This window comes from Pseudopipra pipra, chromosome 3 (genome assembly GCF_036250125.1).
Source record: "Pseudopipra pipra isolate bDixPip1 chromosome 3, bDixPip1.hap1, whole genome shotgun sequence".
Classification (NCBI taxonomy): Eukaryota; Metazoa; Chordata; class Aves; order Passeriformes; family Pipridae; genus Pseudopipra; species Pseudopipra pipra.
The window spans coordinates 92,008,307-92,034,454 of NC_087551.1; the positions used below are offsets into that span (position 1 = coordinate 92,008,307).

Consider the following 26,148-nt stretch of genomic DNA (forward strand, 5'->3'; position numbering starts at 1 on the left):
AGTAAGCATTTCAGAGCACTTTCTTCTGTCTGTAATCAATCTTCTGCCTTTTGCTGTCTCTCCTTCTAAGCCCTTCACAGATATGAGTAAGAAGGCTTTACATTCAGCCTGACTGCCTTCCCTTTTCAGTGACCCTCAATGCCTATCCAAGGTGGCTGTAAACCAGCCCTAAGTGAAAACATGGAGTTTATACAAAAAAAGGTTGTACACGGGAATCTGCATAGTCGCAACAGCAAGCAAACAGAGCCAGTGCTGAGTGACTTACCTGGCGACACCACAGCTTTCGAAATATCTGCAAATAGGCCAACACCATAAGACACAGTGGTGCCATGTATGTCACCAGAAAAAAGCACGTGTGATACATTTTGGGGTAAACCTCAGCTGGAAAGAGAATTCAAATAGGAAAGGTGCATTTAAATATACATACATTTCAAAATCCCCTTAAGACAAATTATTTATATAGATATGCGTGTATTTTTCAACATAATAGGATATAATGGAAGATGTATCTAATAATATTATGGTCAAGATCGCTTTTTTAATCACTTCTTTAATCACTATTAGAAACATGCTTTTATCTCAAGGATCTCCTGTATCACATTATTGATTTCTTACCACGTTATTACTTTGGGTATGAAGTTTTCAAAAGTTTTGCTTTTTATTAAAACAGTGAAAGATAAAAAATTTGGTTATCTAAAAATAGCTAACTAAATATCCAACCTACTTCACCGTTGACATATTTAACAGGTTGTATAATTGTCTATAGTTTCAATTCTGCAAAGGCTACTATATATCCCTGAATATATAGTCTCTCACCTATAAAGACTGAATACAGACTACAGCACACACGGGAGTGATGGGAGAAGAGTTAAATCTCTTTTTGGTGGCAGAATGTATATGATTAAGACTCAGTGATTAATTATTATGATTACATTTAAAAAATAGAATTAATACATTCAAGTGCTTTAAACCTAGGAAATCTCCAGGGTTGTTTTTGACTCAGCTTTAACAATAATGAATTTGCTACCATTGTGTTTTAATTTCCAATGTATTTCTTTTAAAAAGACAACTTATGAATGTTATTTGCTTAGAGACAAACATCTTAAAACTGTTGTGAATATATTGAGTTTTTAGAATGTTGGATCTTAAGCTTGATCATTAGCTTATAGCAGAATGTGCAGAATGTGAAAACTTGCTTTCTCTTTTGTAATGTCAAATGTCGTTTGCTATTACCAAATGTTAATATTAATTACTATTACCAAATGTTAACATGAATTACAACTTAATATATATGGATGGCCTCAGAAAAGAAATGAACATTATGGAGAGTGACAATACATAGAAGAAGAGAAACTGTGCACCCCATGAGCAGTTAAATTGTATGGTAATCCTAAGCATTGCATCTTGACTAGAGTAAAGAAGAAACGTTTATGTTAATTTCCAGATTTTCTGCATGTTTCAGGGTGATAAGATATGCAATTGAAACTCCATATGAATTGCAGTTTTAATTAAAAAACAAAAAAAAAGAAAAAAAGAAAAGAAAAAAAAAGAGTTGCTTGAGATTAAAACTTTGGTGAGCCAAACTTATTTTCTGCCCTTAAAGTGATTGAGACTGTGGACCCTATCAAAGAAGTGATGCCAGGAGAATCTCTGAGAGTTTGATCAGACAAGGATATACCAAGACTTGGTCCATAACTCTCATAGCAGGGAAGAGAACATCATCATGTTAACTCCAGGTTCACTCTCAAATGCAGACTCAAGTTGTCTCACATTCATCATTGGACCTGAAAGTGCCAGCTGGTTCACCGGACAGAAAAACTTCAGTATCAGGGAGATGGAAATTTGCTATAGCAATATCAAGCCCATGTTCATTCCTAGCAAAGGTAATAGAGATGTTGCCACTGACATTTGATAGTTTTGACAGATCAGGGTTCAAAAAATTCAGATAATCAGTATTTGACTCCTTACTTGCTCCAAGATCTTGTAGCAAACCAGCTTACCAACTCTTAACCAACAGTTGCAGCTAATAGCTCTTATCAATGTCCCTGGTGGAGCCAGACCATTTGGGACAGGTTTTTTATAATTGGTGATAACCTGAGATTATTTATTGATCGATGATCTCAAACTTGGTTTTGCATTCCAGAAAATGCAGCCTTACAGCAGTCCTGGTAGACATGAAAATACTTACATGCATGCCACACAAGTGGAGAGACTAAGGAGAAACTGGAGTAATGTGACTTACTGGGATCATGGGAGGTCAGAATTGGAAATACATTCTTTCTGCTCAGAAGGAGGTGCCACCTGCCTCATCAATGCTCTGCAGGCAGCCAGGCCCCTTAGGTAGAAGGATGGTACGTATTTAAAAGGCCATCTGGAGTTTACGACTTCTAATTTAGCAACCCAAGTAAAGTGAAACATTAAATGAGCCTAGCTATCTACAAAGAACTGAGGACCAGGTTGGAGGAAGATCCTAACACTTGCCTTTGAAGTTTAGCCACCTGGAAAGCGCCAGCTGCTAAACATCAAAGGAAACCTGTCCCTCCTCCATCCAGGGCAAAGCCCTTTACAGAACTTTTCCCTAAGAAGCATGACTCTGTTTAGCTTCTCAAGCCAAAGAAAAGCTTTAAAGCTGTTTGACAATCACAGCAACAAGGAGGAAGGGCTGGCTTTGGATACCATTCGTTTATCAAAGGCTCCTTGAATGAGAACATCAATCTCTGGATATCAGTCTATGGTCCTGGTGATATATCAGCTGCCTGACTGGGACTACTGAACCTCTTACTGCCAAGCAGAAAAGGAGAAAAGTGTCTTTGCCTTCCATGGTCACCTAATAGGTTTCAGGATGGGGGGAGATTGTTCTTAGCTGGAGTAACTATCTCTTTAAGAATAAAATAACAATTCTCGTGTCTCTGGCTGTTATTTTACTGAAAAGAGAGAAGGGAGCATAAAGCAAACAGGTGGTCATGGGGGTTGGACAGGGTTGAGGTCAGCATTCCTAGTCAGCTTCATTCATACAGTATGATTACTCCACCTGATAAAGAATCAATATGTTAAAACAAGCTTTCTTCTGTCTGCCCCAGGGGTTATCAAACAAATTTTAAACTTTTCTAAAGCTTCCCTTTGGCACTGACTACCAGTCCCAAATTGTCATTCAATGAAGCAAGGAGGTAGACTGAAACTACAGCTTCTGAATTTTTTTCAGAATTTTACTGTACTTGTGTGTATATATATATATATATATATATATATATATACATATATATGTATGTATATATGAACAAACTGAGAAAAAAACAGACTCAAAAGGTTTTGCTTGTCTAGCAAATGAAATATGCCCTTAAGCCATAGGTGCATGATGAAATTGGTACCCTTGACAGCTTCTTAAGGAATTAGAAAAAACAAGACTATCAAGTTTGTTTAGCATCAGTACAGGTTCCCTACTCTCAGGAAGATACCTATGAGGTTTTGGAGTTACCCATGGAGAAGCAATGCAGCTAAAAGAGTATACTTTTAGAATAAAGCTTAATAAATAGGGATGTTAGGTGCCTGTAGTAGAGAAAATTTGACCACACAATGCAGTCCTTTCCAAATTATGTTCCTATGTCAGAGTACTTATGGTTGGCTAATACTAAAATTACATTTTGAAATCTAATATATTTATGCTTGAGTTATCAATTCACAATAACATCAAGCATAATCTTAGTATTAGAAATAATCTGACTTCTGTCTGCATTAAAATATTCCACAAGTTTTTCATTAAATTCTGAACACTTCAACAAACAGGATGTATAAAGCTTCCTGTATTAATGCAATTTCAAGCTATTTGTCTTCCGGTATTAAGACAATGTGTTTTTTACTATTGTATGAGTAGTCTAAGAGGAAATGGAACACAAAGTCTTCCCTTTGTTTCCATTCAACTCAGTTTTGGGAAAGGATTATCTCCATATTCTTTTTATCATTTGCAAAGGGCTTGGCTAATGCACTTTGGCTAACACTGTTTTCTTGAACAGCTCTTAAGAGAATGTATTTAGCTGACTTTAACACATGGTGAGCTCATTTTAATATACATTTCTTTTATTTTGGCACTTTATCATCAAATTCAGAACATAGCAATTACAGACTATTATAGAAATGTGGCCAACTCTGGCTCCTTAAGTGCGCCTGCATAGGTCAGATGTTGGATCCTTCTGCATTCCCAAATAAAATATTGTTATTAGACAGTACTCAAAATGAAAAACCCTCAGCCTAGAATTGGCAATGAATTTTACATTCAGGAATGCCAGAAGCAATTAAAAAGAAATTGAGCCCTGTTTTAGACTGAACTATTGCACCATTTGCAGTCACTGGCAGCTCTCCAACAGCATGCTTGAAATCTTATTAGTTAGGGAGGCGACTATTTCTTCACTGTTAAGGAGCCCAAGTGTCACAGTGCTGATCAGACCTTCCTTCCAGACACTCATCAGACTTCTGTGGTCTTCAGCAGCTGATCCTAAGTCTGGGTAGGGTACAGTGCTGTATCCTGATTTAGCATCTCTGACATTTTCCTGGACATGGCTTCCCTTTAGTCCTCCATAGCACTTCATGTTTCAGTGACCTTGAGTTCCCAGAATTACAATATACTTCCAAAACACTTTGGAAAGTGTCATTAGGCACCCCCTTTTTGTTGTCCCAAACTTGAAAAATCACAGTTTAACATCCTTGGGACATACGGTATACATGATGCTATGCAAATATTTTGTCAGATGTAGCCTAATTTTAAACAGCATAAATTATATGCAATTCTAAACAAAGCAGTAAGCACACAAATACAGTCCCTTTCTTCTAAATTGACTCTCCTATAGGATTTTCTCAGGGTCTCTTGGTTAGTTGAGGTATCTGTAAGTCCACTTTCTCTTTACAAATATAGGTTATTTGTAGCAACATGAATTTCTTTCTCCTTCAACCTCCTCCTACTTAGCTTTCTTTGACCCTCAATATTCCCACAGTCAAAAAAAAGGCAAATCAAAATCCAACAAAAACACAACTATTTTCTGTGAAAACATTAGCTCTTTATTTTTTCTTCTGGCTTTAAGGAAGTTTTTCAGTCTTTTCAAACTGCTGCCCTATTACCATATTCTTTTATTATTCTGTTTGGGGGCCTTTGTGATTTCAAACCTTGTTTTTCAGTAGAAAATCTGCATATTCTATGCTTTGGCTGAACTCAGAGTCCTTAGACATTTTCAGTAGAATGGAAAGCATCTTTATAATTACACTCTATTCTCTATAGTCTGAAAGGGATGTGTATATATATGTTATATTTTATTCTCATTGATAAAATATGGTTAACACTGTATTTACTAAGTAACTCCATGATTTGAGCAACCTACTTGTAACTTAATGCATATAAAGATTCTTTTTTCAAGTTACTGTGAAAAGCTATTTTTAGAATGTGGAGAGGATTATTTTTAATGGATATCTGAAATATGCCAGCAGAATAACTAGCAATGATAGTGCATTGCCATTAGAAGAATAATTCATTAAAAAGACAGTAGAATAAAAATAGGATTATTATCTTTTAGTGGGGCAAAAAGCTTCCCATTTCAGAAAACTTCAATGCATTTTTAATGTAAGATTTTTTTTTTTATGCTCAATAGAAATAAAAATAAAAAAAATAATGGAGTGTTTGCACTTCATTTCTGAAGCCGCACACAAAAGTATTTGCCTTTATCATACTCCTTTCTGTCTCTTCAAATATCCAAGTGAAGGAATAACCTGCTTTGGACAAATACACTCCATAGAAGCAGAGTCTTGCAAACACATGACATATTTTTTTTTGTTTTCAGGATTTTGGTTTGGTTTGGTTGTTGTTGTTTGTTTTTATAATTGCTGCTTTAGCTCAGGCATATCTGTGGGCTGCAACTACTTCATCACAGCACTAAACTAGAGGCACTCTGAAACAGTTCTAAGGCTACTACAGACTCTGTAGTTCAAAAGCAACACTTTCCTGTCGGGAATCAAAAAGTGGCCAATACAGATCTGGAAATTTTGAGATCATGTTCCCTGATGAAATGCTCTCCTGACTTCCTAATTAGTGAACCACATAATTTCCTAGGTTGATTAAAAGAATCTTTGCTGCAGAACTAACCTTGAAGTGATGAAGGCATGGATAATTAGTTCTGCAGCCAAAACAAGTGGACAGAAATTGTACTTGGAGTGAATGTTGTGAAAGAAAATAGTCACACAAATACTGTGGCATTCAGCAGCAGACAGGAATACAAAATTGTTCGCAGATGAAAAAAAAAAAGAACACCAGAAGTAAAGAGCAGATTTGTCCTCTCTAATCAAACACCAATTACAATACTCACAGCTTAAAAGAGGCTTCCTCTAGCCTACAAACTTCCAGCACATCTTTGTCAGCAAAGACTGCCAGTGAGCTAATGGCCATCTCTGCCCCCTTGCCTGCTCCCAGAGGACCAACTGGGATGGAGATGAAGAACATGGAATGTGATAGCCAGTGTCTTCTCATTAATCCTCTGGTGGCCCTGTGAAAGCTGTTAGCAGGGGAGGAACTTCCAAAAAAGCACATGGAAGAGCCCTCAGCAGTCCAAGCTGCTTAAGCTAATTTATCATGATAATTAAGTACAGGTGATCTACTTGTATTTTATTGTGATTGTTCACAGGACTGGAATCTTCTACAGGGACAGCTCTGGGAGAGAATCTGATTGTGGTTTAGTCTGACTCAAGGCTATTAAGCAGGCACCTTTTAGTTATATGTTTTGGCAAACTTGGCTTTATTTTCCCGCGTGTGAATAATGGTATTACTGATGGTCATTATATCCAGTGTCAGAGTCACAGCATGTAACTCATACACTCTGTTAGCATTGGAGGTGTGCCAAGGCCCACCAGAGTTGAGCCTTAACCCTTTGGGTGGGTGGCTCACACCACTTGCTGCGAACGGAAACAAAGTAGAAGCAGTTACTCCCTGACAACACTTACAGCCTTTTACAGCTGCATTCAGATATAGAACATGGTAGATTCAAAGTTAATCTGGAAGGGCAGAATTACAAATCAGGGCAAGTGAGTCTTGGATAGACTCATTTGTAACTGATTACATTCACCAAGTTATTTAAGTGATCTTGTCCATAAAAAATTTCAAATTGTAAGTTAACTCGGTACCCCCATACCGATGACATTTCTTAATTCTGAAATGACATCCAATTTGCATTGAACTCCTGGGAGATATCTATAAAGACTAGTTAATACCACCAATTAGCAAAAGCAATATATCAGGTAAACAGAAATTCTGTTCTTACATAGTTATTTCTTAAGGCTAAACACTGAAGTCTTTGTGAACCTGGGATGTCCATCGGTCACAGAATTATATAAGCATAAACATTTAAGGGTGGGAACATTTCTATCCTCTGGGAAGCATTAACATGGTCAAGACATAAGTCAGCCTCATTCATTTAAACTTGATTTCAAATGCACTTTAAGTCTCAGCAATACAAAAGAAATTCACAAAAATTTCACGGTATTTTAAAAATGCTAGTTCTAGGAAAGCTTATATAATTAAGAACGTTTTGTGATATGTTTATGTGATTTGACTGCATATCAACCTGTCCTGACATTTTTATTACCTAATAGCGGTACAAATTCAGTTTGTATAGTCAATGACACACTCACCTCCCCAGTGCTCATCACACACTGTGAACAAGGTGGTTTTATTGGCTAATCCTGGGAACACACTGCTGCACTCCATAACAATAGCCTGAGGAATCATTATGATGCAGGACACAATCCAGATAATTATAATGCTGTTCCTTGCTCGCTTGGCTGTGCTTTTAAACATCAAAGGGTGACAAATTGCATACCATCGATCCAAAGCAATGCAGCTGAGTGTTAGTACAGACACAGAGACTGAAACTGTCTAAAGAAAAGAAATATTATGTAAATGTAAATGTAGGATTTTTTCAGACCTTTAAAAACTATTTATTGTATTTTTCCCCAGAGTTTTAAAAATTATTTCTATTTTCAACATAGTTCTTTATCTGCAACCATTAAATAGAAATTATTCCCAGAAAAAGACTCCTTTTGAAATCACTACTAACAGAATTACATCAGATATCCTCCTCTGCTATAGTTCTACTAGAATTCAACAAGACAATTAAAACATTAGAGCGCTACCTAAACTGTGTAGGTGTGGCAAAGTCAAATTTTGAAATAGCAAACTTAATCAACTGGGAATTTACAAAACTTTATCTGAAAAACCACTTTTAAAACATTAGACAATAAATTAGTTCATCATATATATTCCATCATTTTACCTTTTATTTTTCACAGGGACAATGGAATTTTAGGGTCTCATGAAAAAAAACCCAACAACAATCAGCTTAAGGCAGTCTAAGACATTTTACTTCCTGTTCCGTATAGGAAACAACCTATCACTTCAGTTTTATTCTTTCATTCCATGTGCTTGGTGATCATGTCACTCAATCTTCAGATTTTCTTTTACTAGAATGGAGGCTTTGAAAAAAAAATTTGCGATTTTGGTTGTATCGAGCAGAGGACGTAGCTGCTGGAGAACTGTTGCCCTTGACAATGTGGCTTTTCAGCCATAGAGGTATCTGCTGAAAATGTGGATGGTGCTGGAGGCATAGGATGATCACGTGCATACATTCCAAGTTCTGCTTAATTTTTTTTAATTATAATGACTACAAGGCCAAGCACTTGTCATTCTAGTTTGCCCAGTCCGTTCATCCAACCACCTATTCTTAGAAAAGGTATTTGTCAATCATCTTGATGCAAATGATCTCAAAACTAATTAAGTCCACTGGTAAACGAGTGGTGGCATGCATTGCTGAAGGCAGACAATCTGACCAGCTCCCAGTGAACCTGAATACTCTGACTATTTCTAAGAATACAGAATCATTAAACACATGAAAAAAGCTCAGACCGCCTTCAGAAGTTGGATTGTCTGTTCTGGACACTTGTGTAGCTGTTTAGATCTACACACAGAGAATATTAATGACTTTATTGCCTTATATGCCTTCTGAATCATTAAAAAAGATTACAAAAAGAGCATCAGACAAATGTTCCAGAAAGTGTATCGCCCAAGTCTAACAATCAGATAGTCCAAATGTGGTATTTGTTAAGCACAAACATATTCAGAAGTGGGACAGTCTTTTAGACCTCAGCATGTATTCTGAGATATCAACTTCAATGTCAGAGGTAGACTTTCATTTGATTATCACTATTAGGAAGATACTATTGTTCTTTCTCATTTTCATAACATGGGTAATGTGCACACAAACATAGAAGAATAATACCTGTAAGTAGGGAATCACTTTGCAGAGGGTCTGCCCAAAGAACCACGTTTCTGTGATGTCCACAACTAAAGTTGCTGGAAGACAAGTAATTGTGACCAGAATGTCAGCCAGAGAAAGATTCACTATGAAATAGTTGGTAACTGTCCGCATGTGATGGTTCTTCCACACTGCAATGCAAACTGAATTTGGAAAGACAAGTTAGGGAGTATTTTAAGAGGAAAACTTTTGGTTTTGTAGAATTAAGGAAATGTTTATGTGTTTTGTTTAACACAGAGTATTTGAATATGTAGTTCAGTGCAAGACCCACGTGTTTTCTTTTAGATTGTAAATAAGAAGGTAAATGTAGAGAGATTCTTGGTACCCAAAGAGTAGCTTTCCACAGACAACAGCATGGGAAATAATCCAATACAAAAAGCAATTTATTTTTCTGTTGGTTTATCTTTACTAACTATTCATACAACTTTCTTCATGTCTTTTTTAATCTGTTGGCTCTAGTCTATGGCAATACAAATCTAGATTTGTAAAAGTTTATCTGTTTTCTTAGGATAGCTTAATTCAGATTGCTAGAACACATAATCTTGTAAACTGTACCAAAACAAAAATAATTTTATAAAATATTTTTCTGGTTTTAATATATCTATTGCATCTACAGAGAATCTGTAACAATTGTCTGTAATCTGGAGTAAGTAAATAAAAGTAATTTTTGCAGTATTGAATATGGTACATTTTTGATGATGATCAAAAGTGGCATATAGCAGACACTTTGTAAGATGTGCCTTTAAAGCTTGTTTAGTATGTTTTATGTCTCTCTTTTTCAAATTGAAAGGCTTTTAGAAGTGAGGCATATCAGTCCTTTAACAATATTACACTGAATTCATAAGCTACTAAATTAAAAACGCCAAAATTCAGTCTGAGAAAGTAGCCTAAAAGTAAGTTTTTTTAATAATTTTGGAAGACAAACCCTGAGAGACTCAAAGCCTTTGAATGTTTTAGATTCAGTCACCAAAAGCTCTTTAAAAACTAATGCACAAAATTTTCCAGAAACACCACAATACTTCTTGTAAGAAAACAGTACAACTCACTGTACATCAAAGGGTCTTCCCTGCAAACAATAATTCATCCATCATGCAAATCCAGAAGAAGATTCAGTCTCCTTAATCTGTTAGAATATAGCACTATACTTAATTTAGATATATGAAACAGATCACAGAATGTTTAAAAGTTGAGTTAAAAATGTCTTGAGTTAAAAATGTCCTCAAGAGATTGCCCAAATCTAAAATGAAATCAGCTAGAGCTAAGCCATTGTCTTATTAAACTAGCTAAAACAGCTGAAAAAAAATGCACAGACTTCAAGGCACATAAGCTCTTGAGATCAGATGTTTCTTTAGATCCTAAGAAGGATGACGTGCCTGAAAGCTTCTGTCTATCTTCCAGCTGTATCAGTTAATCTAATAAAATATATTAGTTCATTCCACAAATTTTGTCTTGTTTGAATCTTCAGAGCAACAGAACTACAGCAAGACTACAACTGAGCCATTGCTGGCAAGTTTACATTTTACATCTATTATATTTGAAGATATCACACATCTCTTAAATGTGTTGCACTGTTTAATTATCTTCCTTATTAAGAAAAAAAACCTCATGTTTAATCTCCTTTTATTTTGCTGCTATTTATATTGCTTTTTTTTCTGCACACAAGCAGAAAGAAGAGTTTTTCCCAGCAGCAATGTTTCATGTATGTAAAGATTGTTGTTACACCTTCAGAGCTCTTTAGCTTTTACTCCCAATCATTTCTGGAACATCTGCAACCATCCTTGTTGCTGCTCTCTGGACACTCTTCTGACTGAATCGCCTCTTTCTGGTGGGAGTACAGTGACCAAAATTGGTAGAATACTCATTTAAGATCTTACCAGAGCTTTACCAGGAGCTGAGACTACACTACTTCTTCATGAGGGCTGTGTTTAGACGTTTAAAGGTAATTTAGGACAAAAGAAAGGGAGAGACTAGGTGGCCTTCAGTTTCTTCAAAACAAGGTGATTTTATCATATACCTTTTTAGGATATAGGTTTCCAAGATTCATCTAAAATCTCTTTCGTGATTCAACATATATTCTTCATATCTTGTAGTGTGTTGCAGAGATAGTTCCAGATTCTATAGCTCGTATAATTTAATTTTTGCTATATATGTATCACGCTCTCATAAATGCAAATTAAAACCCCTCTACAAAGCTCTTCATTGTTCTGGTACTGGTTTTGGAGGAAATCTCCCACAGTATACATTTCTTCTATTTTTTTCTTCCTGAATACAGAATTTCAGGTTCTCTTATTTGTGACCTCAGATATCTGAAAGGCAAGGCTTATAAATCAGAAATTTAAAGGAAACATCATTTTATTTGTATTTTCTTCCCACTTGCATGATTTAAGTCACCCAGCAAAGTAATTATTTCTATAGCATTGTATGATAATCACAACATAACTATTCAGAGCTTTACCATTGTTTGTCACCCAGTTACTACAGCTATAACTTGTAGTCTGACAGTGCAGAGGAAGCACCTAACAGGGAAGTAATACATTGCTGCCCCTCTGGAATGTTGTTTGCAGTAGAAAATACAGTGCTGGGGAAAAAATTACAAACACTATTTCACTTGCAATAATTTTAATACTTAACTCTAAAAATTTGAAGATTTAGACTTTTACTTATGGCTGGTTCTTTGTCTTGAGTGCAATTCATATTGAAAGCGTGGTCCTGTCTTGTACTTAGGCAAAAGCTGATATTAAATGGCAATGTTTTGCTGTACTTATTATTTCTTTTATCAGTAGGCAAAATTTAAATAAAATATTGTTTGAAAGTCAGAGTTTGGTTACTTTTTTCTCATGCTATGGTTTCAACAGTCCTACATTCTACCTAATTCAGCCATGGATGTCAGTCCTTAAAGGCTTAAGCAGATATGTATGCTCTCTGACCAGGCCTATTCTCACTCCTATGCTGGCCCATCTGGGGAAAGCACCTGAACATAAACATTACTTCTGGTAAAACAAATCCATTAAGTTGACAAATGTGAAGTCAATCTCACTGGCAGCCAACGGTATCAGAAATCAATTCACAGCATTTTGCGTGTTGGGTTCAAAGCTTTCTATCAGTATGAGCAACTGAAACCCCACGATACCCCAGAGAGCTAAGAAATATTATTATTTTCATCTTTAGCACAAAGAAAGTAAAATGCAGAACAGAATTTGTTAAAGGTCATACAGTAAATCAGACACTGATGAGAATAAGAAACTTGGACTCCTAATTCCCAGCTCTTTACTAAACCTTCCAGATCACACCAGCTTAACACGGATGGAATTTAGATGAACTTCAGTAATTACTATTCCTCAGAGCAATATAAAAGCCTATGCCCCTTTCTACTCAGGGTCCAGCAGTATGCAGGAAAGCCAATTTACAAAAAGTAGCCCTGAATTCCTCTGAATTCTAATCCACAGGGGCAAAAGACCCGAAAGGTGGAAAAACTCGATAGTTTACAAGCATAGAAATGCAAGATAATTTGTTACTTTATATTTCTTTGTTTATACGCGTGTTTCCCCTTTTGACCTCTTCTCTTTGCAGCACAAAACAATTTTCCATTCTTTTTATGGCACATAGCACAAGAGCATCTTAATTAGCATGTTTACATACTACCATATTAATTAAATATCCCAGAAACTCATTCCATGAATGTATTTAAAAAATTGTGAAAAAAAGTCCCTGAAGAGGAAGTATTTTCAAACCAAGTCAGCTTTCTGCCCCCCTCGTTGCCCTCTGCTGGTTGCAGTATTTTTTTCAACTGCAAGCATGGGTAATATTTTATTTCAGTGCAAGGCTAAACAGCTACAAGGATTTGCTATGATTCATTTGAATAGGAAAGAATGATATAAAGATATAAACAGGTCCTAAATGACGTAAAGTTGCTTCAGTATATTCCCTCCAGATCCCGTGTCTTTCTGACTTTATTATAGTACAAGGTTATTAAGTAGACTTGGACAATAGCTTTATTGATATACCAGTGCTCTAGCAGCTCATCAAGAAAGATTCTCTAGCCTATTTTCAAAAACTGTTATTTTATAGGCATACAAAATACTTTGACTATGCCACTGAGTACAGGATAGCTTGTTAAGTATCAGAACAAAAAAATTTTATGTACTCTCTTCTCGCGCTCCTTTAATTATGCATTGTCATCTCAGGCAGTTCTGTAGAGAAGTGGAGGCACTCAGCTCACATATAAACCCTCAAGAAACCTGCTAGAGAAAGGAAGCTCTGTGGAGTAGAAATGCCATCTGCATACCCAGTAGGAAATAGCGAAGAGCTGTAGCTTTTTAATCAGCCTGGAGAAGAGGAGCAAGGATGAGAAAGGTAGCAAAAATTATCAATTAGGAGTATATTTTACCAAAAAGTACTTCAAAATCATAAAATAGGAGATGAGGCCAGCAACAGCCTTCCTAAAAAACCCGGGAGACAACACAGCATTAACAGGATGCCTGTATAGCTGAGGCACAGTGCAGTGGCCCAAATTGAGCTCTTCAGACTTCTGTTAAAAAAAATCTATGCAATAGTAAGAATAATTGAATAAAACCTCAATTTAACATTATATGTAAAGCTTTTATGCAGCCTTTGATGTTCTTGGCTATAAATGGGACTGAGAAAGAAAATGGGGAAAGTGGTGTTAACACAGGCACTGGAGAAAAGAGGATTAGAATTTAAAAAAAAAAAAGGCAGGAGAGAAATTTTAGAAGTAATTCAGAAACAGACTCTTGCTGTGCATGCTTTTCCTGACTGCCAGTGCTCTAATGGAACCTAATTACCTGCCTACCGTACTTTGTTATTTTCTGCATTTTTTGTTTTATTTTACAAAACCACTCAGAGTTATTCCTGCACGTGCAAACATGCAGGCCAGCTTTCACAAGGAGCAGCTGTTTTTCTAGCGGCTGTTTGACTCTCCCTTTTTTGTCATCTCACCTCTGGCGCTTTACTTTCGCTAGACTCCAGCAGCTTTAAGCAAAGCCCTTGCTGTTCCTTCCTCTGCCACACAGTGTCGGTGAAGGCTCGGAAACCAGACGGAGTCGCCAGGCTGACAGTGTTTGGAAAAACTTGTGGAGGCATTCCCCAAGCGAGGACAGTTCTGCCAAAACGAAGCTTGTTTCGGGACTCATCCCGCTCCCCCAAAAGCCTCGCAGGAAAGTCTCAGCAAGGACGAAACATAAAAAGTTAAAATCAAAGTTAAAATTAAAGACAAATACTATTAGAAAGCCATCAAGAAAGCTTCTCCTCATTATATTCCTGAAGAAAAAAACAAACACCTCTCTAATATGACAATATGGTGAGACTGGTATTTTCAAATATAAATTTAGTCTAGTCCCTGTTGGTTTAGTGTCCTGAGGCATTTTAATTAGAGGCTGTAATGCCATTTAATCAATTAGTACAGCTCATTGTGTATCAAGCTGAATATGAAAACAATACAAAGGCTCCATCTGGAATAAAGTGCAGCTGCTTGCCTCCTGGAAGATTTATGCTGTCTTGAGCATATTAAACACTGTGCTGCAGTTCTTCTGCTGCAGTTCTTCTGCTGGTGGACTGCTGGGTCAGCTGTCAATTTGTTTTCTACATGTCAACCCTAAATCATTTTCCTTACACTCCAGAAGTCTTGTCAACCTCTTATTCATTGGGTCATCTTTCAGTGTGACTTTCTGGGCAAAGCAGAAATGTAATTTCCATAACCAGCAACAACTGACATTTCCATATATATATAAAGGAATGACACTACCTCTTATTTTACTTTTGATAAGTAATTAATCTCAGATGGATGTAAACAAAGAAGAATAATTTTTCATACTAAACCTCAATGATTTTATTTTGCTTTATAATTCAGTATCACAATTGTTTGACTAAAGTATCACAACATGGTCATCCAGCAGCTATTTGGAACTGATGTTGTGATTGTAAGCACTGGTCCTCAACATCTCCAAATGCATGAGGCAGAAAGCTTCTAAAAAGCTTTACTCCTTCACAGTATTTTTCAGTCAAACAGTGGTAAAAAGTGTGATAAATAAATTTGAGTTACACATTATTTATTCTCTACCTCCTGTCCCCCCAAGAAATTGTTTTCCCCTGACAATTAATTGGTTCTGCATATGGAATTCTCCCTTTTGATCTTTTTTAGTGATACTATCTGCTGCAAATCAATATCTGAGTGGTGGGGTGTTGAGCAACACAATCATCTTTAAAGGAAGGCTGTTGGTAGTCTGCCAACTGGAATTCTAGAGAGCTAGAGCCCCTGTGGAAATGCTGAAGAAAGGCTATCCTTAAAACTACCTTCATTATGACCGATTCCTGAATAAGGATTCTCCTACTTTGACTTAAGAGTCTAAAAATTAGGTGGCTAAGACTAAGGTTATTTTATTTGTGTGAGGAAGGCTTCCCATGAGTCTTTCAATAACTTCATCGATGATCTTGGTTAAGGGGAGAGAAGCACATTAACTATATTGCAGTGGATATTTAATTAGCAGTTTTTGAAACTAGCAATGAGAACAAAAGATCTAACACAAAGCGATCTCTTCTTTGAATAGGGAGATGATATCTACTGCTTCCTAGACTGTCCATCTCTTACCCACTATTAAGGTCTAAGTTCAAACATTACTTCATTTTTACATAACTAATCTTATCTGAAAAAAGGAGACCAACATGAAACCTGGTTTATGTTGACAAGTAATAGAAAGAATGACACAAAGAAAAGACGCTTTTTAATACAAGATTTATTATAAAGGGAATATTTTTAAAAAATCCTACATCTGGTAACAATGCCCAGCAGATAAGAACTGTCCTTGAATATGTGATGCGATAGCTGAAAAGACAGACAATACTTTGGGCAAAGGAATTACACAGCCTACCAGTGAGGTGATAGCTACTTATGAAGAGGAAACACCAGGTGTGTCAACAAATTCTTAGAAACATGACAGAAGGAGTAGGTGGTTAGGTCATGCTCCCTATGTATCACACATAAACCATTACATATGCATAGGTTCCATCACACAGGTAAAATACCAAAACTGTACAAAATATAGTTGAATAACACAGAACATAAGAAATCTCAAAGTATTTTGTTGAATATCAGCTTCACTGAAATGTACTAATGGGGAACTGTCTACCACAATGAGGGCCTACATAAATAAAACAGATATACAGCAACTAGTTTGCTTGCAGCAATGTATTTTCTGAGATGTTTTCTAGCTACCAAGTGTTCTATTGTCCTGAAGCTCTTAAGAGATCTTCAGAGTTGAGGGCTGTGGACAACTCATGTTCTCCAGCCTAATTCTACATTTTAGGTGCTGCCTTATTAATAATAATTAATAATAATAGGTGTTAAAGAAAACAAGAACTGAGTTCTGTGCTGGAAGCTTATTTCAATAGATTGCAATTGAGAGTAATAGCACAACCATCTAATTAGCACAGGATTCATTTTCTAACTCAGTCACATCACATAATCTTAGGCAATTAACAATCTAATGGAAATGGGAGTTATTACCAGAAGATCAGCTATGCTATAAAAAAAGACTGCCCAAAATGCCAGATTTGGTCAGCTCTGGTGGAAGAAAAAGGTACCATCATAGAGTTTTCCTAATCTAACTGCATTGATTAACACAGACAAATTGGTTTTACAGTGTCCCACCACACACACAAACACACATACACAAATCATTGCCAGTATTAATTGGCAAACCTGGTAATCTCTGCAGAGCTGGCTATACTGATTGACCAGATGTTTCATAATAATAATTGATAAAACTATTTTTCTATCCATAGTAACAATAAAAAGCCTACAAAATCCTTATGCACACTTCCTGTTACAGATGGAAGAGCCAAAATATAGCTGTCATACTGTACATGATGCTATGATAAAAAGATTTCACACTTCACTGATTCAATTTAAATGCGCGTGAATCGTTAAAATCAAGGTGTGCTTCACAGCTGAAATGCTGTGCAATTTTGAAACAGCATGCTTAAAAAAGCATCTGTCAGTCACTGTAAAATGGAGTTGCACTAGGAAAAACCTTTTCATGTCCATGTCTGTTTCTAATGTAGATGTAAAAGTGACTTTTCTTTAGGATATACAAAGAAAGTACAATTCACTATGCTAGTGGCATGCTCCAGCAAATATCTTGCATGTTATACAATTTCGGAATCTCTATCGTGAATTCTTCGTTGTCAGTATTATATTCCACAAACTGGGCTAAAATCCTTGCAGTCTTACTGTGCTAAGGACCAGTAGACAGAGCACAGTTCTGTCAGGGCTGAGTGCACCCCCAGGCTCTGCAACCCCAGGGGTTAGTGCCCATGCTGTAGGCCAGCTCTGATACAGGGCAGCATCTGGCTGCTGGGAACACAGCCTTTGGAGAACTCCTCTGTGGGTCACTTCTTTGCCTTGGAGCTGCATTTAAGCTCAGGCTCTCACACTTAGCTCAGGCAAAGACCATGTTGCAAGTACACTTGTGCCTTGCTGAATTTGATTGTAATCCTTATCCATTGACTTGACTTTCTGACTTAACCTTAGACCTGCTTTGTCACTATGGATTTGTCTGGTGATTGCTGGGAGGTGACTGAAACCTGGTAAACATTACCAGACCTACCAAGCTCTTGGGCACAGTGAGACTGTATTGGTGAGCACAGTGCCCTGTCAGTCTTGCTGCTGGCCTCAGCTCCTAGTTCTCCTTACCCTGGGGAACAGTCCATCGTAGTTCTTCTCTGACAAATTCCACTTGTGCAACAGACAGTAACTCAGCTGCTAATGTCCAAAAAAAACAAAGAAGGTTTCACTTGACATGCAACACAGAAAATAAACAATGCTTTAAAACCAAAGAAATATTCTAAACACTTCACTTTTTTTTTTTTTATTTTTGAAAATGGTGAGCAATCCCTGTATTATGCAAACAGCAATGTATTTCAGCTGATACTCGAACTTACACAAATTAAGCTCATAGTTTCTATCTCTTAGGTAGATAAAATGTATACATGTATCATTTCCCATGTGGTATCTTTTTAACAATGCTAAAGGCATTCTAGTTATTATTCATTCAACAGATAAAGTTGACTCTCATGATGATACTAGAAACATAAAGTCCTTTCAGTGACAGGTTCTCCAAGTAATCTGGATAAAATGAAACGTAATAATTTCAAATGTGATTAAATAAACTATGCCTCATTTACAACAATGAAATAGGATTCATGAAGATTATTTAAGAGATTACATGACTCATCCAATTCTACCAACACGTGCATGTATACCTAGACCTCAGTATTCACCAGATACCTTTAAAATGATAACAGAGCAGCATTTGAGACAGCTGCTGATTGATAGGCATTGACTAGGACTCTGGTGTTAGAGCTGTACACAAACCTTTTCTTCTCCAGCCCTAAAAAAAATCAAACTACAATGAATAAAAATAAAATGGATGCTGTTGCACTCTATGAGTCAGACTATGAACTCTTTGAAGAAAGAACCATAGTTTGGTTCTCTACGGATCTCAGCACAACTAGCAGTTACTGTAAAACAGATAATAAATGATACAGCTATCCAGAAAAGAGTAATTCTCTGTCAATTAAATGTGGTTTCATTCTGAGTTGGAAAGAAAAACAAGTATCACCAAATTGTGTGAGTACAGAAAGTTTCTGAAATTTCTCACTGATGTTCTGCTTGGTCTCTTAGCCTTGGAAGCCAGCAGTGCTTTCAAGCTGGGCACTGACAGGCTGTATGTGCTAAAGATTTCAGCTTCTGCCAGCTCTGGGGAGGGCTGCCAAGAGGCCCAGCAGCCCAGCTGGTGGGATGCCACAAAATTGCTTTTTCTGCCTTCAGTCTGTGATCAAACCAAGTGATCTCTGCTGTATATTTTTATTTTGATGAATGCATGTTTCCTAAGAGAAACCATTTCTTTAGAAAAATTCTGACCCATGTAAATTCATAACTTCAACAAGGACCATTCCCATTCTTCTTTCACATGTATAAATGGAGTTAAATATATGTAGTCGTACATTACTTATTAATCCTTTGTGGTCTTACTCCAGTTATTAACTGCTGCAATTGGTCAGTGTGGAATGATATCAGTAACCAGAGAACTCCGTACACCATAAAAATAGCATTCCTTCCTTAATTATCTATTTTTCTATTTTCAAGCAGAGTTTTTAATTCAATGTTTTTAAATAAAGAAGAAGCAGGACTTTATACTCAACATACATTCTCCATTAAGAAGTCCTATGTTTTCCATTAGCTGTGCAAAGAATTGCAAGAGTTTATTTGCTCTGCAGCTGTAAAGAAATTTTCTGGTCCTATTTACAAAAGAGAAAGTCCTTACCCTCAACACCTATTCTGCTTCTAAAGATATACACCGACCCAGTGAAGAAGAAAATAAGGCAATCATACTGATGTTATCATCTAGATTTCATATTCTCTGAAGGTTCATGTAAATACGTCTTAAAGCCATCTTAAAATCTCTTTCTTCTCAGTGGCTTATGCTGAAATCCCTGGTGAGCAGCTAACACAGGCACACAAGAATCATTAACGTGAAGCACTTGAATGCAATACTGAAACTTGCATTCAAATGCAGAGACTTGCTAATGGTTTTTACTTTAGCTGGTTTGTGCAGCAGCTCAACCAGTGTGTGTCAACTCTTCTAATTAAATTGAAAGCTAAATAGCAATGCAGACCTTGTTATATGCCACTATAGAATTCCTACTGTGCATCTCACTCAAGAGCCCAGTAGATGTCAATCATAGTTCAACCTTATGATTCTACCCTCGGTTGTTAATTAACTGTTAGAATGCTTCAATCCAGTTTATTAGTAATATCTGAGGGATTTGCTGTGCCTTCCATTTGCACAGATGTTATTTTTGGGACACTTTTAATCCCATGTGAGTGCACAAACCAAAATAAGAGGCAGAAATATAATTTGCAGTACCACACAGGGAAGGGGAGGGTCTTTCCTGATTGCTTAAGTGCTATTTGAATAGGACATGGACAAAATAGAATCAAAGCATTGACTTCACACGCCACATGAGTCCTGCAACACTGGTCAAACATAAGCAAAGGAACACAATGCATCATTAAGGATGATACTATAAAGGACTATTAGCCACTAAAACTCTCTTTAGAAACACTTTTGCTCTTCTTCAAGAAGGTCCATGACTAAATCCCAGATTAATTTTGAATATGCAAGAGAAATCAGCCTCTCAGAGACACCAACATGTGTGCTGTTCTACATCAGATTTCACTGGTAGTAAAAGAGTTTCACAAAAATCTCTTTGGAAAGAGCATTAGACCACATCCATTTCTCTCCTCAGCATCACCTGAGCCTGCAATCAGTACCGTGTGAGCTTTCTTGAATAAAGATGAGACTGCTCAGCTAACAAGCACTTGCACCTGCAGATCCCACAAAGAACTTGCCCATAAAAAAACACAGCAGTTTTATGTGGGTAAGGCCTATGTCATGCATAAAGGCAGTTTAAAGAGCAAACAGCTTGAGAAGAATCATAAAATCATTTAGGTTGGAAAAGACCTTTAAGATCATTAAGTCCAACTGTAAAACTGAATTATCTATTGTATGATTTACTGTGATTTAGAGGAGTGGATAGAAAGGTGTTCAGGTACTGCTCTGTTTATTTTAAAAACACTATCAGAGTTGCTATCATGTACCATAACTCGGAAAGAGAGATTTCAGAGAACAAAAAGTGGACATTTCAGTAAAAGGAATGGTGGGTGGACAGCCAGATGCCAGTTTCTGTTCCAAGCAAAAAGGTAATGTACACAAATGCTAGGGAAGAACAGCTGCACATCAACACCGATATCATCTCTATTTGGCACCGCACAGAGAGGAAAGCTTTTCTTCTCGTGGTATCAAAGGGAAAAAGCGTAAATAGGGTGAAACCTCCTACAGCTGAAGATTTGACCTTGAACCATTACAGGCAAGAGGGCAGCTTGTTTACAGAACGGGTGGCAGCAAACCGGTAAGCACAGGTAGTTCTAAAGCAGTCTTTGCTCAAAATGAAAAGGGCAGTTTTCTTCCTAGTTTGAAATACAGCATATTTGCCAGGGCTCTTATCTTTACGGTGCCTGTCAAGCTGGCTGCCAAGCAATGGACCGAGCAAACGCAGATGTTTATTGGCATTTAGTGCACCGCTCCACAAAAAAAAAAAAAAAAAAAAAAAAAAAAGGAAGCATCAATCCATTGCAAGAAAAAAAGCCTTTCAAAATGTTGCCTTTGGCTGCTGTCTTATTTGCATCCCGCCTCGGGAAGCTTGCAGTGACAGCCCTGACACGCACAAATCCTTCTGAAAAACATGAATGAAAGACCCGTATGATGAGGCGGGGCGGGGCGGGGCTCAGCGCCCTCCGTTCATGGCAGTGTCACGGATGGACACAGGGAATGCCAATGGCCGTGAACGCAGCCCAGCGGGGGCTGCCGGCGGAACCTGCTCCCGGCAGCCACACCGCGTCCATTCATGAACGTGGAGCTGGTGACGAGCAGCGCCTGCCCCGCTGCCCCGGCCACCCTCCCAGGCTGCGGGGAGAGAGGACACGCTCCTCTGTGCCAGCACAAGCGCCTTTTTCGACAGCCCGGAGAACGACTCCGGCAGCGGGCTCAGGGGAGCGGAGGAGAGGAGAGGAGAGCGGGCTGCCGACGGCCAGACCCCTCTTGCCGCTCCCACATACCGCCCCCGCCCGCTCCCGTAAACCTCCCGCTGTCCGCCGCCCCAGTCACTCGTGACCTCCCTGCCTCGCCTCCGGCTTTCCGCCACTCTCCAGCAGCACCCTTGCTCCCTGCGAGACTGCCACCGAACACCCCCCGCGCCCACGCCGCCTCCTTCAAGGATGAATGGAAGCGGGAGGAGGCTGGCTCCGAGGGATGCACCGCCCCGCCTCGCTCCCTCAAGGAGCGCCCGGGAGGGGCCGCCTCGCCCCTGCCCTATTTCCCCGCTGGAGAAGAGGCACGGGATGCGCGTCCTCCGCCCGCCGGCAGCGGAGGGGGAACCGCCGGTTCCCCTCATGGGGCGGGCGCCGTCCCGGGCCCCGCATCCCGCGCCCGTCTCTGTTCTGTAGGAACACCACGCGCTCCATATTCCCTGCGATCCCCGAGCAGCATCCTCCCGGGCGGGCTGAGAGGCGGAGCCGCCGGCCGGGGCGGCGGGGTTCAGCACCTCGGCCCGGCGGACAGGGGCGGGAGCCGCCGGCTCTGTCCCGCCGGGCCGTCCCGGTGCGCTCCGCCGGCCCTGCTCCCCCTGCCCGGCCCCAGCCCCGAGCGATAGCCACCGCAGCCCCTCGCCAGCCCAGGGGGTAGCGGGTTTTGGGGCCCCTTCTGCGGAGCCTGAACTTTCCCTGGCATTTTCAGCGGGGAATGCGAAACCCACCTCTGTTTCCAGCCACCGTCCGTGGAAAACCCATCTCGGGAAGGGGGAAAGCGAAGTTTGAGGGAGCTCGACTCACCTAGGACGTTCCCGACGAGAGCCACTATGAAGACGACGATGTAGCCAGCGATCAGCGCCCATTCGTATTCCTTGGGGTGCAAATACTCCTTCCAGAGGTATCGCAGGAACTCCTCATCATCGTAGTCGGAGGAAGGGGTTAAAAGAGCCTCCCGCGTTTCGTTTAGTTCCGACCCGCTCGTCCAGTTCCTGCACGGAGGGGAACCATCCTCGGCTTGAATTCCGGACATCCCTGGTGGTTATTCCAGGAGCTAGGGAGAAAAAAACGACAAACAAAAACCCAGACCCTCTCAGAGCATCTGAGCTTTCTCCCGCCCGTCCATCGAGGCTTGTGGTTGCCAGTGCGAAAAGCGGGGTGTGGGGAGAAAAATGACGCGGGAACTTACGGGAACCAATGCGGGAACAGGCTGGGGATCCGCGTCGGTCCGCAACCCTCCCTGACCAGCCTTTTTCCCCACCGGCCAGGGAGTGCAGCCTCCGCGGAGGAGGTTGCACCCCCGCCCGGTCAGGTAAAAAGCTGGTCAGGGTAGGTTGCATGCGTCAGGTGCCTCACCTGACCCGGCTGGAAAAGTCACGTCCGTTTCAGACGCCGCCGATTTTTGTTCCCCAAACCATGCACATGCATTCCCCCACACGCCCGAATCTCTGCACACCTTCCCCCCCAACCCATCCCCAGTCCCACATCTCTCCCCCTCAACCCTACTCCCAGCTTGTCCATCCTCTTCTGACTCCTTCTCGGTTTCTCACCCTCTCTTGCACAAGCACTTCACTTTAGACCTTTCTACATTAGATTCCAGATATATTCAAGGTATTTGTAAATTAAAGGCTGTGGAAGGCAGTCATGAGAGGAAACACAGGGTTAAAGGAGCCTTTAAAAAAAAGTGGCTAATGAGGCTCTCTCTGTGCCACTTTGAAAGCTGGGCTTGGTATGGGGCTAAAACAGGAATTAACCCTGGTGAGAAAATCCCTAAGGGTGCTGAACAAACAAGTGCAGGGTTTCATTGGAATTGAAGATTGTGAGATCTCACTTTAGGTTTGATTTTAGCATGCAGGCTCACTGCACTGAGGTTGTTTCTAACGTCCAGCTTTGGATCTCTGAAGTGGGCTGAGCTGGCAGAAAGCTGTTCAAGAGAACCCAGAAGTGCTAGTTAAACAGTGTGATAGGATTTCTGGGTTCTGGTCATTGCTTCTTGAATTATTTTCATACTTTGCCCAGTGTACAGTTCCTGATAGAGGAGGGATAGGTTTGGACTTGTCCTTCCGTGACTGATAAAATCCCTTCTTATTCAGGTAATCTGTTCACTTGCTATCTGAATAATTTAATGAGTCTGATATAAGCACCATTTCTGTTGTGAAATGGTACACCTCACTCAGTTAAGCATTTCAGTGCAGAGTCTGCACCTCCATAGGAATGGTGGGACTATTATGATGGAATTCTGCTTCCAACACATAAGCATAAAAGAGAGGCAGGTATCCATTAACACCGTGCTTAGAGTGCTTAGCTCTAGACAGTACTTTAGGCTCCTCAATTGTTCTTTTTCAGTGTGCAACCTTCTCTATTGCCTTCAAAGTTCAATGTAGCATACCTACACCTGGAATACCTGCTACTTTTTCTTTTCACTGTAAAACAAAGAAAAAAATTTCTTTCCTATTCCACAGGGAATTTGAGTAAACCTTTTAGTCTAAATATGTTAAAGAGTGAGATATACTTGGATATACAAGTAAGATCAGCATCTGTCTTACATAAATTAGAAAGGTGGAGGTTGAAAACATCATAAACAAAGATTAAAGAAACAAAGATCTGCAACTAGTGAAAACATTTAAGGTTATATTAGTTGAGGTATGAATTTTGAGAGGTGATTTGGACTCTCCTGACAATGTGGGAATGCAGGTCTACCTGGTACATAAAAAGATACCTATTTAAAGAGCTTGCCATGGTCTTTGCTAGTGGTGAAGAGACTTAGAGAATGACCATTTGGTAATCAGTAACAGACACCCCACTCATACTTCAGCTTGTTTCATGTGCTAAAATGTTTGTCATTCCAGTATTTGCTTCCAAGTTGCCATAATGTCTGAAACAGGTAATGTCTTTTTCGACACAGAGTACTTTTTTCTTCCTCCTTCACCAATAGTAACCCCACCTGGAGTGCTGCATCCAGCTCTGGAGTCCCCAGCACAGGAAGGACATTGACTTGCTGGAGCAAGTCCAGAGGAAGGCCACCAAGATGATTAGAGGGATGGAGCACCTCTCCTATGAGGAAATGCTGAGAGAATTGGAATTGCTCAGCCTGGAAAAGAGATGGCTTATGGGTGACCTAATTGTGGCCTTCCAGTACCTGAAGGAAGCCTACAGAAAGGATGGAGATGGACTTCTTACGAGAGTATGTAGTGATAGGATGGGAGGAGGGGAAGGATGGATTTAAACTGAAAGAGAGTAGGTTCAGATTAGATATTAGGAAGAAAGTCTTTACTGTTAGGGTGATGACACACTGGAACAGGTTGCCTAGAGAACTGAGGGTGCCCCATCCCTGGAAGTCTTCAAGGCCAGGCTGAATGGGGCTTTGAGCAACCTGGTCTGATGGCAGGTTCCTTGCCTATAGCAGGGGTGAAGGAACTAGATGTTCTTTAAAGTCCCTTCTAACCATTCTACAATTCTACAAATATTAGGGAATTGAATTAAAAGGGTATAAATGTTCGGAAACAACATGAATTTATGAAAATGATGTCTTAAGGCTCTTTTTTTTCAACGAGATTACAAATTTGATTGATAAAGACACAAATAATTGATTATGCAGATTAATAAGATGCATAAATTTGGTATTCCTAGAGTACTGTAAGACATTCACTTTGATTCATATAGCATATTCTGATTAGGGAGCAAGCTACTAAAAAAATCAATCTAGCACACATCATGGAAATTAAAAATGGGCTAGCTAATGAATCTCAGAATGAAATGGTAGATGAAGAATCATCCTTGAGCCTGTGCATTCCTACTGTCAAGTTCTTGGTTCTGTTACACTCATCATTCAATGACCTTGAAGAAGTTGACAAGTGATCCAAAGATCAGGTGTAATCAACTAAACACACATGCTCATCACGAATCTGTAGCCAGAAAGCTTCATGTGATCCTTGATTGTATAAATAAGTATACCTGTGAAAACAGATTAAGTTTTAAAGTATGAGTGAACCTTGACTTAGTGAAAATATTCACCATGTGCAAAACTCTGCTACTAAGGAAATGCTTTTTAAATGGAGCCATTTTAGCTGTACCTTTTAAAATCAAGTTAAAATGCCTTTCTAAAAGATAAGTGCTAGCTGAAATGAGAATTAATTTAGAAAAGTC

At 39.2% G+C, this 26,148-nt stretch overlaps 1 protein-coding gene across 3 annotated transcripts in view; it reads right to left on the minus strand.

Annotated features, from left to right (window-relative positions):
• HCRTR2 (hypocretin receptor 2) overlaps positions 1 to 23,465 on the minus strand; it is a 37,224-nt gene extending 13,759 nt beyond the window's left edge. The window contains exons 1-5 of one of the 3 annotated variants that reach the window (XM_064650322.1): positions 23,192 to 23,465; positions 22,807 to 23,056; positions 9,306 to 9,484; positions 7,663 to 7,906; positions 266 to 381 (exon numbers count right to left, since the gene is read on the minus strand). In XM_064650322.1, the coding sequence (XP_064506392.1) occupies positions 266 to 381; positions 7,663 to 7,906; positions 9,306 to 9,484; positions 22,807 to 23,035 (768 nt within the window). In that variant the 5' untranslated portion in view covers positions 23,036 to 23,056; positions 23,192 to 23,465. Of the gene's footprint in view, positions 1 to 265; positions 382 to 7,662; positions 7,907 to 9,305; positions 9,485 to 14,297; positions 18,118 to 22,806; positions 23,149 to 23,191 lie in introns of those variants that run through there. The other 2 variants (XM_064650323.1, XM_064650321.1) reach the window with 2 other exon arrangements.
• Between the last annotated feature and the right edge of the window lie 2,683 nt (positions 23,466 to 26,148).